This window comes from Camelus bactrianus, chromosome 4 (genome assembly GCF_048773025.1).
Source record: "Camelus bactrianus isolate YW-2024 breed Bactrian camel chromosome 4, ASM4877302v1, whole genome shotgun sequence".
NCBI lineage: Eukaryota > Metazoa > Chordata > Mammalia > Artiodactyla > Camelidae > Camelus > Camelus bactrianus.
In genome coordinates, this window is record NC_133542.1 from 71,375,961 (window position 1) to 71,388,469 (window position 12,509).

A 12,509-nucleotide genomic window follows, 5' to 3' on the forward strand; every position below is an offset into this window, starting at 1 on the left:
ATACATACGATAAAATTTAATGGAACCACATGCATATACAGAGAAGGCATATAATAATTGGTGAAATCTGAGTAAGGTCTATGATTTGTACCAGTATAAGAAAACAGAAAAATCTATTAATTTATTTTAAATAATAAGCTCATTACATTAACATATGCAACTTTTTTATCTATAACATCTCTATTTTTCTAAGAACAAAAGTATAACAAGAAGAGTGACATAGGTTCTATTTTTTCAAGTCTCTTTTTAATTAAAAAAATTGGGGGGGCGGTAATTAGGTTTATTTACTAATTTTTTTTCAATTTTATATTTATTTATTTTAATAGAGGTAGTGGGGATTGAACCTAGGACTTCATGCACGTTAAGCATGTGCTCTGCCACTGAGCTGTACCCTCCCTCTGCAAGTCTCTTTAATGTCCAGCTTAATAGAAGACAGCTGGATTCTCACAGCTGCCTCTGAACTCAGTTTGTTGTAGTTTGCTGTACATGGTGAGAACGTGGCCTCACACGGGTAGAGAAGGGAGTGGTTAGTGTTTTAATTCAATAATTATGGATGCTCTTGATAACTACACCCAAATCAGGAAGTAGCGGTTTCCTAACAGTTGCAAAGCGGACTCTGAAACCCTGTCAGTCAGCTTTTCATGCTATTTTGTATTAAAATTCACTGGTCCATCTTGAACTTTTGAGTGGATCTTTTACTCGTGCATGAGGTTACAGAATTACTTGGGAAATACTGATTCACTGAATGATGTAGATCTTCCAAACATTAACATGTTTCATTATATTACATCAAAAATTACCTCATTAACATCACAGCCAGTCTCAATGGAAAAATCTCATATTGGGAAGCTGTCACGCTCATGATGGATGCCAAATTTCCAAAATTCTAATTTTCTCATAAAAGTTTATATTTTATCATAAGCAACAAGCTCAGTTTTCCTTTAAGTGACAAGTTCATTTTTTCATTCTTAACTGAAAGCGTTTCTTACTAAGAGTGCATGACAGGGAGGAATCAGATTTCTGCTCGTACAGTCGCCACTCCTGCTGTGCGTTTTGCGCCATCAGTGCTCATGTCCACACGGTAAAAAGGACAGATGGTGTTTTGTATTGTTAGGAAACCTTTGATCTCTGCGAGCCCCAGGCCCACATACCACACTGAGGGTATCACGCTCCGCACAAGTGAACTGAATAACCATTAAACCAGCCTGTCAGTGAGGAACCCTGAGTCTGATTTACAAGCACACGTTCGTGGGTGACCCAGACTTCTGACCCCTCCCATCGTGTCCCCTGTCCCAGGATCGCCTCAAGGACCTCAACAGCCAGGCAGACAGCCTGATGACCAGCAGTGCCTTCGACACCTCCCAAGTGAAGGACAAGCGGGACACCATCAACGGTCGTTTCCAGAAGATCAAGAGCATGGCTGCCTCCCGGCGGGCCCGGCTCAACGAGTCCCACCGCCTGCACCAGTTCTTCCGGGACATGGACGACGAGGAGTCCTGGATCAAGTGCGCGCTCTGGTCCCCTCGGTGTCCCTGGAGCCTTTACGGGGGTGTCTGGCCGTGAGATTGTCTCCCCTGGGGTGGTGGTAAGACAGGGAAGCAGGCCAGGAATAACGTGGCTCAGCATCCATGTCGGGCTGGGTCCCAGCCTCACCACACGCCCAGGCGGGACACCCATTTCCCCCCTTGGTGTCCAGGTGTGAGGTGACAGTGATTGGCGACAGCCTCCATGTGGAGGTGGTGCGTGCTGGCCCCCCAGGCCTTGTCTGGACCCTGCCCTTAGGTCACTGGCGACATTAGTGAGTTTTTATCTATAAAAGGTAGTCTGATCTCCTGGGAAAGGTTGCTGCTTAAAGGAAGGAGCGTTTTGTTAGCTTTCATTCCCCCTTCCCCAGAATTTCAGTCTGCATTTTCCAGCTGACGGAGCTTGTGAACAGGCCATTTTTAAGGACAAGTCTCTCAAGTTCTTCCTTCCTTATTTACATCACCATCTTCACGTGCTACTGCGCATGACGTGTGTATTGGACAAGGTGGGGTTGGTAGGATGGCACCATGCCGCCTCCTTGTCCTCCGGTGCCCCCCGAGCCCCTGCAGCTCAGACCCAGGAGGTGCTCCAATGTACGCACGCAGACACCATTTGTTCAGGAAATAGAGGCCTTTTCCCCAGAAGACAGGCAGGGACTCTGCTAGAGAGACTGGCAGATGCAGGGAAGGACATCACGGGCTCTGTGAACTTCACGGCTCTTTTGATCACACATCTATTGCAAACATGGAGGTGCGGCAGCTGACTGCCTGCCTGTGTTGTCCAGGGAGAAGAAGCTGCTGGTGAGCTCAGAGGACTATGGCCGGGACTTAACAGGCGTTCAGAACCTGAGGAAGAAGCATAAACGGCTGGAGGCAGAACTGGCTGCCCACGAGCCGGCGATTCAGGTGGGGAGGGCCTCTCCTGGCTGAGTTGTAGCGGGTGGGAATGGGCCCAGGGAACTGACAAAGAAATCCTTGGCCCTTGCTTGTTTCACTGAGGTCTCTACGGTGTTTATGGCCCCTCCTCCCAAATCAGGAAGGAGAAGGTCAGAATTCAGTGTCAGGGCCCTTTCCTGGAAGCATCTAGAAGCAGGTAATGACTGTCGATCTAACCCTTCTTGCCTGCCAGGGCGTCCTGGACACTGGCAAGAAGCTGTCTGATGATAACACCATTGGGAAGGAGGAGATTCAGCAGCGCCTGGCGCAGTTCGTGGAGCACTGGAAGGAGCTGAAGCAGCTGGCGGCAGCTCGGTGAGCCGTCGGAGGGAGGGGCGCCATAGGGAGGGCCTGCTCAGGGCGCTGGGTCCTCTTGCCTGGACCCTTTTCTCAGGCTGCAAGTGCGGTGGGTGGCCTGCTCCAGAGCCGCCTCTGACAGCCCATGCTGAGCTCATCCCGTTCAGTGAATCTGGACAGTGTACGATTCCAGAATTTTGTGTTTGACCAACACCCCCTGCTTTGTACTACGAAGAGGGCTTGAAGTAACCGTTGACATCCCACATGCATTGTTATTTTTGGCATTTAGATTGGAGGAGATTATGGCTAATTTTTCTCTGTCTCCTAATAACATTAGGGGCCAGCGTCTGGAAGAATCCTTGGAATATCAGCAGTTTGTAGCCAACGTGGAAGAGGAAGAAGCCTGGATTAATGAGAAAATGACCCTGGTGGCCAGTGAAGACTATGGAGACACTCTTGCTGCCATCCAGGTTAGAGAGACTCAGATGCTGCCTGCCCTCTTAGTGACTGCCCGCTGGCCACCGTTTTTCTGCTTGTTTGTCCAGTGGCCGTGCCCTTCCCAGAAGGGCGCACGGAGCCAGCAGCCAGGGTCTCGGTTGATTTCAGTCCTCAAGGTCCCACATGAGAGATGCGGCCCCTCTGCAGACAAAATTGGCGTGACTTTGTCAGCTGGGTTCATGGAGCCCTGCTGTCAGCCAGGCAGGACTGTCAGTGTCGTCAGCACAGGCGGCTAGTACTCTGTTAGTCTCTTGTGGTGCCTTAATGAAGTACCACAGACCAGGCAGCTGTAAAACAACAGAAACTTACTGCCTTACAGTTTTGGAAGCTAGAAGTCTGAGATCAAGGTGTCATCAGGGCCTTACCCTCTCTGAAGCTTCTAGGGGAGAATCCTTCCTTGCCTCTTCCAGCTTCTGGTAGCCTGGCTTGTGGCAGCCTAACTCCAACCTGTTTTCACGTGGCTGTCTTCCCCCTGCCTCTGCTTTCCCACGGCCTTCTCTCTGGGTGTGTCTGTGTCCAGATTTCCCCCTTATGTATACAGGACACAAGTCATGCTGGCTTGGGGCCCACCCTAATGCCCTCTGCTTGGTTCATCTGGAGAGACCTATCTCTACCTTCATAGGTGCTCAGGGTTAGGATTTCATATCCTTAGGGGGAGACAGTTCAACCCATAGGATACTTCCTAAATACATTGGTCAACTGTGTCTGTGAACACTCTAAAAACAACAGTTTATTTCCCACGATTCTGTGAGTGGATGGGCATTCCCTCTGCTGCTTTCACACGGCTGCACTGAGGCAGAGGGCAGCTAGGCTGGGAGATCCACAGTGATGTCAGCCGTGTGGCGGGCAGCTGCTCCCTGCTGTCGGCTAGGACCTCCCAGCCCCACTCCCTGCGGCCTCTCACCGTCTAGCAGGCTCAGGTCAGCTTCTTCAGGCAGTGTACAAAGAGGCAAAGGCGGGGGCTGCAAGGCGTCTTAAGGCCTAGCCTACGGGAAGACAACCCCAAGGCAGCCCAGGGCCAGAGGGCAAATGGACCCCCTCCTCATAGGAGGAGCTGCACGTTACAGTCGAATATTCCCAAATCCGTGCCACCAGCTGTGGATGCAGAGTTTGCTTTCCCAGGAGTCGGGGGAGCCCTGAGCCACGTTCCTCACAGTGGGAATCCTGTTCAGCTAGTCAGGGTGATGCAGGTAGAAGTTAGAAGGAGTGATTCCCGTCCTCTGCACAGTTGAGTTCCCTGGAAGCTAGCACAAGAGGCGTCGTCTTCAGTGCTTAAACTGTGCAGAGGAAAAGGCAAGACTCGGAAGGTCCCCCAGGAGGATGTGCTCGGGTTCAGCTTCAGAATGGGTGTCGCTCTTGTGTTGCTGGGTGTCCATTCTGTGGTCTTCTAGAGGGAAAGCGGGGGCCTTGTCCTGAGTGCCTAGCAAGAGCTTCACCCCTTCAGAAAGGCCTTCCCTGATGGCCACTCCCCAAGCCCACCCACCTCCGGTCACGCTCAGGGCATCCTCATTTTACTGCTTTATAATTGCCTGTTTGTTTCTGTATCTGTCTGTTGTCTGAGTCCCCAGCTAGACTGGGATGTGTGTGAGGGCACCTCCCAGTCCTGATACTTGGCCCCAGTCCCTGACACGCCACACATGCCAGGCTCGCAGTAGCCGGCCTTGCTGCTTCCATTCCAGGGCTTGCTGAAGAAACACGAAGCCTTTGAGACAGACTTCACTGTCCACAAGGACCGTGTGAACGACGTCTGCACTAACGGACAAGACCTCGTTAAGAAGGTGAGCCTGGCCCGCTGGTAAGCCCCTCCTTTCCCGCTCCAGGATGCCCACGTGCTGGCACCACAGCTGCCCACAAAGCTCCTCCCCTGAGATAGCCGGCAAACAATAGTCTGTGTGGAGACCCATGGCAACTCCATTCCTGTGTTTTGTGAGTAACAGGATATTTCTCCCCTTTTAGAAGCCACTTAGGAAAGTTACTCTGCAGCACTTGTCTTTTCTGTCTTAATTAGACAACGAAGCACGCTTGCTGGTCCCTCTGCACCCTGGTCACTCCCACACGGTTGCTTCTCTTGTTTACTTCTCCAGTGATGTAGGCTCCTTACAGGGGTAGCAGGAAATACCAGTAAGCAGCTCAAAACAGTCACCCGTAAAGCCAGCCCCAGAGATGCCCACCGGTGAGCCCTTCATGCCTGGCCCTCCGGACCCCTTACAGAGAGCACCGCTGGGTAAAGTGGGGCCCGTCTGCATCGCATGACTGTGTGAGAGCTGGCTGCCGTACAGGACATTCTAGAAATGTACCTGCTAAAAGCACAAGGTTTATTTCATCCAAAGAGCCTTTTAGGGAGAAAGCAAAAAATAAGGGGTCTTGGTGCTTTTTTAGCAGCAGTGAAGTTGAGTCACTCCCAGATTGAAATCCAGATTGAACACAGTGCTGCCATCTGTCACAAGTCAGTCACCACCAGTCACTGAGGTCCAGTGACAAATGTAATTCCAGAAGACAGACAACTTCCATCAACTCTGATGTCCTGTTAAAAACCTGTATTTAGTAAATAAGATCTCATCACAGAATTTGCACCAGTGATCAGGCCTCCATAGGAGGTAACAATGTCGTTAAAAATCCATGTTCACTGGGCAAATAAACTAACAGAAACTAATTTCAGACACAGACCACATACACGTAGATGAGGCCGGGTGCCACTCACCACACACACGGCCCCACCAGGATAACCTTCTGTGTTCTTTAAACCTGTGAGTGACAGCTTGTGAATATTCTTCAGCCGTCTGGCAGACAGCCCGGCGCTCTGTTCCCAACAGCAGTCTTTACTGTTTTCTCCCTGGGTTTCTTTTTAAATTTCACGCTGACTTAGGTTTTCGTTTTCGATACAGTTTTAACCAAGGTTGAATCAGAGTGTTTGGGGCTTAACGCCTGTCAATACCCACAGTGTGAAAACGCTGCACTGAGCCGCTATTTTTACTGCGTGTGTACAGGAGCCATCATGTCAGGCTTTCTCTAACTCCGATGTCAGAAATAATGCTAGTGAGTGTATCATTGGGAGCTGACATTTCACCACATTCCTCACTATTACTTGTAGCAGTAGAATTGCCAGTATTCATCTTTTTAAGGCTTTTACTCTGTGTTGTTCTTAGCAAGCCTTAGCCACTCTCCTCCTGGCAGTGGGCAGGGCAGCACATGGCCCATCTCAGAAACAGAGCCCGCCCAGGCAGGGAGGGTGCAGATCGGGCCATTGCCCAGGAGGGCAGGCTGACCAGACTGACTTCTTCACGCCTAGAACAATCACCACGAGGAGAACATCTCTTCAAAGATGAAGGCCTTGAACGGGAAGGTGTCAGACTTGGAGAAAGCTGCTGCCCAGAGGAAGGCGAAGCTGGACGAGAACTCAGCCTTCCTTCAGTTCAACTGGAAGGCTGACGTGGTGGAGTCCTGGATCGGTAAGCTCGGCCGCGGCGCGGCCCTGCGTCTCTTATCCTCCCGGCGGGAAGATTTGTCAGAGCCACACACCGCCTGCATCCTGTGCCGCTAGTTTTCTTCTGAAGAGAAGAAACTGATGGGATGTGGGTGTATCAGAACCTGGGCAGACCGCGGGCGGCCGCCGGGAGACTGGGTGCTGAGGCAGAGCCAAGGCCTCAGCGGCGCCCCAGGCCAGCACGGGGGTTAACAAGACTGTTCCTTTAACACTGCAAGAAGCAGTAGGCATCACAACACAGACAAGGGGCACACCAGTGGGCCCTCCAGCCTGTGTCAGCACCGTCCCCCAGCCGCACGGGCCTAGGGTGAGACCTAGCTCCCTGGCGAGGAGGCCCATGTACCCTTGGTAGTCGTCACAGCATAAGGACAGGCTGGCGGGTCCCCTTCCTGACGCAGCCGTAGGACAGGGCCTGGGCTGCAGGGCGGAGGCTGCTGTCAGTAGTGTTGGAATTTAAATGTAAGCAGAGTAATAGGCGCCTCGGTTTTCTTTTCTTTTTTTCTTTTTTTTTTTAATTCATCTTACGACATTGAGAAGGGATGGTTGACTTCCCTGCTTGGGTTTCTAGGTGAAAAGGAGAACAGCTTGAAGACAGATGATTATGGCCGAGATCTGTCTTCTGTCCAGACTCTCCTCACCAAACAGGTCAGTCCTGACCACTTTATTGATTGAAATTGACTCACATAATATTTCCTGGTGGATGAACGATGACCAGCATCCTTCACTGAGGCATTTGACTGTTTCACATTAGGCCCTAGGACTCAGCAGTGAGCAGGATGCAGTCCTGGTCCTCGGGACGCTGTCGGACTAGGCTCCGTGCTGCGGCCCGATGGGTGCTCCCAGGGCTGAGCACAGCAGGATGTGCGTGGACTTCACCCAGGAGGTGTTGGACTCAGTTTCCAGTAGGCAGAGGTTGACAGGGCAGGTCTTCCCGGAAGACATGACATCTAAGCTAGATCACAGAGCATAAACAAAGTGGTCGGGGGAGAGCCGGGCATTCATTCTGGGCGGAGGTAGTGGAGAGAGCCGTGCACAGATAGGAAGCCCAGGTACTTGACTCCGAGGCTGAAAGCGGGAACTGGGAGGAGTTGCTGCCGTGGCCTGTGGTCTGGAGGAGACGTGGAAAAATGGTCAGGTGTCACCAAGAGTCAGGAGACGGTGGGGACTCGAGGCTGACAGTTTGGCTTGGGCAGCTGGCAGGACAGAAGCTGAGGCGCCCGGAAAGAGCATGTTCTTGTCTCAGCACAGTGACTGCAAATTGGCTTCTTGCTCCTTGTTCCAGGAAACCTTTGATGCTGGCCTGCAGGCCTTCCAGCAGGAGGGCATTGCCAACATCACTGCCCTCAAAGATCAGCTGCTGGCTGCCAAGCACATTCAGTCCAAGGCCATCGAGGCCCGGCACGCCGCTCTCATGAAAAGGTGGAGCCAGCTTCTGGCCAACTCAGCCACCCGCAAGAAGAAGTTGCTGGAGGCTCAGAGTCACTTCCGCAAGGTAAGCGCAACCCTGGTGAAGCACAGCCAGCTCAACTCCCAGGGAAGGCAGAGCCATCCCCTGGCTGCCGTGCTCTGCTCTGCCCTCACCTTTGGAGGCAGTCCTGCACAGGGACGTGGAGCCAACCTAATAAACCAAGGCAAATGGGAGTCTTGCCCTCATGAGGCTGCTGCTGGGAAGCAGCTAGGACAGACTGAACTGGCACATCCCAGGGAAAGGAGAGCAAGGGGAGAAAGACTGAGGGCTGTCAGGAGCGGGAGTGGGAGGCAGAGAACTGAGCCGAGCAAGTCCCTGACTCCCTGGGAGCTAACCCCGCCTTTCCCACCCCGACACTGCCACCTGCCCTCCTGCCAAGGATGGCCCATCCAGCCCCGGCAGCTGTCCTTACTCAGTCTCCTCTGCTTTCAGGTGGAGGACCTCTTCCTGACCTTTGCCAAAAAGGCTTCTGCCTTCAACAGCTGGTTTGAAAATGCAGAGGAGGACTTAACAGACCCAGTGCGCTGCAACTCCTTGGAAGAGATCAAGGCCTTGCGTGAGGCCCATGATGCCTTCCGCTCCTCCCTCAGCTCGGCCCAGGCCGACTTCAACCAGCTGGCTGAGCTGGACCGCCAGATCAAGAGCTTCCGTGTGGCCTCCAACCCCTACACCTGGTTCACCATGGAGGCCCTGGAGGAGACCTGGAGGAACCTGCAGAAGATCATCAAGGTGCCCTTCCCCTCTGGGCCCTGCAGGGAAGCCCCTTCTAGTGGAAGAGTGATGAGGGGGAGTCACCGCGTGTGTGGGTCCCGCAGCCCCACCTGGCTGTGATCAGCCCTCCCACCTGACGTCTCACAGAGTTCTTGGAGGAAGTGAGCACGCGAATGTCTCCCAGATGCCTTGCCTGCTGTCTGTGGGTTGAGGTTAACAGCCAGTCCTCCTTAACCCCCAGAGTGCGTGTATCTTGTCCTATTTGGCTTCAGAAAACTACTTCCCATTCCTCTCGGATGTTGAGACCAGTGGCCAAGCCTGTCCACGAAGGGGGTGGGGGTGACGAGGCCTCTGCCTCCCTTGGTCCTTAGGAAAGGGAGCTGGAGCTGCAGAAGGAGCAGCGCCGGCAGGAGGAGAATGACAAGCTGCGCCAGGAGTTCGCCCAGCACGCCAACGCCTTCCACCAGTGGATCCAGGAGACCAGGTGCAGCCTTGCCGCCGGGCTCAGCCCCAGGAGCGTCCTGGTCCCCGGGGCTGAATGCCCAGGCCTCGGGCTCTAGAGTGAAGGGAGCTTTGCTTGAAGCCAGAAGGCATCTTGCGATGAGGCAGGGAGGGTTAGGAGCATGGCCTGGTCTGGCTTGAGGAGGGATGGGCAGAGCTAGGAGTGTTCTTGAGGGAACTTTTCCAAAGATGGAGTCGCTGGATGTCTTGGATTGGGTGGCTCGTGATGGGCCCTGCGCAGCGACGGTGACAGGTATGGGGCTGAGTGCAGTGTGGGTATTGATGATCTTGGTTTTGTTTCTCTTCTTTTTTGTGTCTGCCTCTGTCCCCTGCCTCACGATTGCTGCTGTCCGGACACCACCTTGTCTTGCGGCTGCTTGGATCCCATCTCCACAGAACGTATCTCCTCGATGGGTTAATATTGTCTTCTTATTTCTCCGGGCTCGTGGTGTGGTGTTTTGTGTGCTTGTCCCTCTGTTCCCCTGTGGTGTGGCCTGGCTTGCAGAGGATCCCAGGATGGGCCTTCCCGCCCCGCCCTCACCCCCTCCTTCCCCCAGCACTCACGAGTAGTGTGTGCCTTCACCTGCCGCCCCCTGTCCTCCCCCCATCCCCATCAGCCTGCGGGCTGGGAGGGGAGCCACTCCCCCTTTCCTGTTCCAATCCAAGGGTTCTGTTAGGGAATGAGGCCACGCCCGAAGGGCAGAGCTGGAGTCCTAAACCACTGAGAATCCCATGCCTGCTCAGACGTGGGGATTATTCTGGACTTCTCTGCCTCTTTTCCCCCCGTCTCATGGGACCACAGTTGGTCCCTAGGAGGTCATGGGCAAGAAACAGGGGTCAGGCTGGTGCCATAAGTCCCCAGCTGTGCCCTGGCGCCTCCACCCCCAACCCCCACTGAGGGCTGAGGCTGTCCTTTGCCTTAATAGGAGGCAGAAGTGCCCCGGGTGTGGGTGATGAGAGGGCTTGGGAGGAGCCCTGAGAGGAGCAGGGCCGTCCTGCCCGGTCCCGGTGGGGCCTCCCCCTCTGTCTGGGTCGGGCACCTGTGCATTTTCCTGGGGCAACAGGGGCTTGGGCTCGCAGCCCTGAGGCTCTGCAGACGGGGGCCTCAGGCGTTTCAAGGAGGCAGTGGGAGAAGCGAGCGCACACACGCTGAAGGCAGGCGGGTCGGGACTTAGGGATCGCGGGTTCAGCTTAGGCTTGTGAGCACCCTGGTGCCTGCTCTCCTCCCCAGTGCCCACGGCTGTGTCTGCTGGTCTTGGTCTTGTCTCCACGAGGGGCCATGCTCCCCTTGCCGTGTGGCTCCTCCCAGCCCTGTCCTGTCTTGCCCAGTCCCAGCGTGAGCTGCCTGTCCTCCCAGGCCAGCCGTCGCTCTGTGCCACCAGGTCCCTGCCTGCGCACTGCCAGCTTGGGCCTCGTGGTCTATGTCCGTCTCCGTGTGCTCTTGCCTCCCCTTCCTTTGGTGTATTCATTTGGTTTCTTTTCTTTGAATAGCATAGCGTATCGTCGGGTCATTCGTGTCTATCAGTATGAAGTTGGGGATGATCTGTCTGGAAGGTTCTTCTCCTCTTATTTCTCTTCTTGCCTCACTGTGGTTTTACCAATGCACTCTTGACTTCCCCAGGCGGCTCTGCTTTCTGACTAACCCACCGCCCGCGGCCGCATGGGCAGGAGGGGTCTGCCCTCCTCCCACTGCACCAGCACCCAGCCTCCTGCCCCCAGGTCCCGGGGGTGTGCTTTTCCCAGGGGGACATGGCGTGACTGTGAGTCTGACCTGCTGGGGTAGGAGAAAGCCTGGTGCCTTGCCTTGCTTAGAGCACTTTGGACTTGGGGAGACTACAAGCTAACCCTGGCTCACTGGGTGTTAAAAGGGTAGGCTGGGGCAAATGTGGGTACAGGGGAGGCGGGGCTAAAACCCTACCAAGGACACGCGCACAATGTGACTCGTCCCTGCACGTAACCTCGTTTGTTATCTTCGTTCACTGGTAGCCTCTGTGACCTTACACTGTGTTATGTCGGGAAGATGGGGACTCCCCAGAGGCCCCCAGCTCTTCAGAACTCGGCCCTGGATGGTGCCTCTGGCACCGTGTCTCTAGATCGTAGAACCTGAATCCAGGGCTTAGTCACAGCCACCTCCTGCCTTTGGGCAGAATTAGAACCATTTTCAAAACCTGAATCTGGTCATGATCCCTTTGGCTCCCCAGTTTCCATGTCTGAGGGGTCATCTGACTGCATCTCCCCCGCTGCTGTCACTTACCCTAGAATGTGGCTTCCCTCCTCAGGAGCCTGCAGGAGACTCCAGGGACTTCGGGGGCAGCGGCTGTCATCCTGCCCTCCTCCCTCAGGTCTCGTCTGCTGGGCGGCAGGGTTGTGCAGGGTGTCCTCCTCCCCTGTGGCTGCAGAGGGGGTGTGCCGCCTGGCCTGCAGCCCTCCTCTGTTCCCGTGGGAGCTGAACCGATCCCTGAGGTACCCCTCCAGGGCCTTGCCTGCTGGGCCTGACGAGCCACATGAGGAAGGGTCCTGGCCAAGGAGCAGGTTGCAGGCTGCCTGGGGCTCAGCCCTGGCTTACCTGTTGGCCTCGGGCACGTGATGCACCACATCGGGCAGCAGCTTCCCGTCTCTGAAACAGGAGAAACACTACCTGCCCTCTGGCTCCCAGGGCCGCTTAGGAAAAGATAGCCAATAGCAGGCAGATTGTGTTTCCTTAATAAAAGGAATTTGAGACTGCAGGCATTGTTTTGTCTGAGAGAAGTTAATTTCAAGCTCACGGTCAGGCCTCTTGCCTCACTGTGCTTCTGTGTTTAGGTCCTGCATGGTGGAAGAATCTGGGACCCTCGAATCCCAGCTTGAAGCTACCAAAGTAAGTGCCCTGGTGTTTCTGGCCCAACTAAAACCCTTCACCCCACCACTGCCAGCAAGCCTTCTTGGCTTCAAGTCAGGCACCAGGTGGGCTGACTGGGTACCCTTGGCTTAAAGCAGCCCAGGGCCCTCATCATCTTAGAGTGTTTTGTCTCAAGCAATTGCTACCTGGAGAGGAAGAGGCTCCTTTGGTCCTTAGTGTATACTGTTTCCCTGGCTGGTCCACCCACTGGTT

The 12,509-nt window shown here is 54.2% G+C and overlaps 1 protein-coding gene across 14 annotated transcripts in view; it reads left to right on the forward strand.

Moving 5' to 3' along the window:
- The window catches only part of SPTAN1 (spectrin alpha, non-erythrocytic 1), a 57,939-nt gene that overhangs the window by 43,590 nt on the left and 1,840 nt on the right, over positions 1-12,509 (forward strand). For 6 of the 14 annotated variants that reach the window (XM_074362335.1, XM_074362336.1, XM_074362333.1 and 3 more), the window contains 13 exons: positions 1,297-1,505; positions 2,309-2,429; positions 2,653-2,774; positions 3,094-3,226; positions 4,934-5,032; positions 6,544-6,703; positions 7,307-7,383; positions 8,021-8,230; positions 8,639-8,935; positions 9,289-9,401; positions 9,815-9,832; positions 10,910-10,972; positions 12,221-12,275. In XM_074362335.1, the coding sequence (XP_074218436.1) occupies positions 1,297-1,505; positions 2,309-2,429; positions 2,653-2,774; positions 3,094-3,226; positions 4,934-5,032; positions 6,544-6,703; positions 7,307-7,383; positions 8,021-8,230; positions 8,639-8,935; positions 9,289-9,401; positions 9,815-9,832; positions 10,910-10,972; positions 12,221-12,275 (1,677 nt within the window). The remainder of the gene's footprint in view (positions 1-1,296; positions 1,506-2,308; positions 2,430-2,652; positions 2,775-3,093; positions 3,227-4,933; positions 5,033-6,543; positions 6,704-7,306; positions 7,384-8,020; positions 8,231-8,638; positions 8,936-9,288; positions 9,402-9,814; positions 9,833-10,909; positions 10,973-12,220; positions 12,276-12,509) is intronic. The other 8 variants (XM_074362338.1, XM_074362340.1, XM_074362344.1 and 5 more) reach the window with 2 other exon arrangements.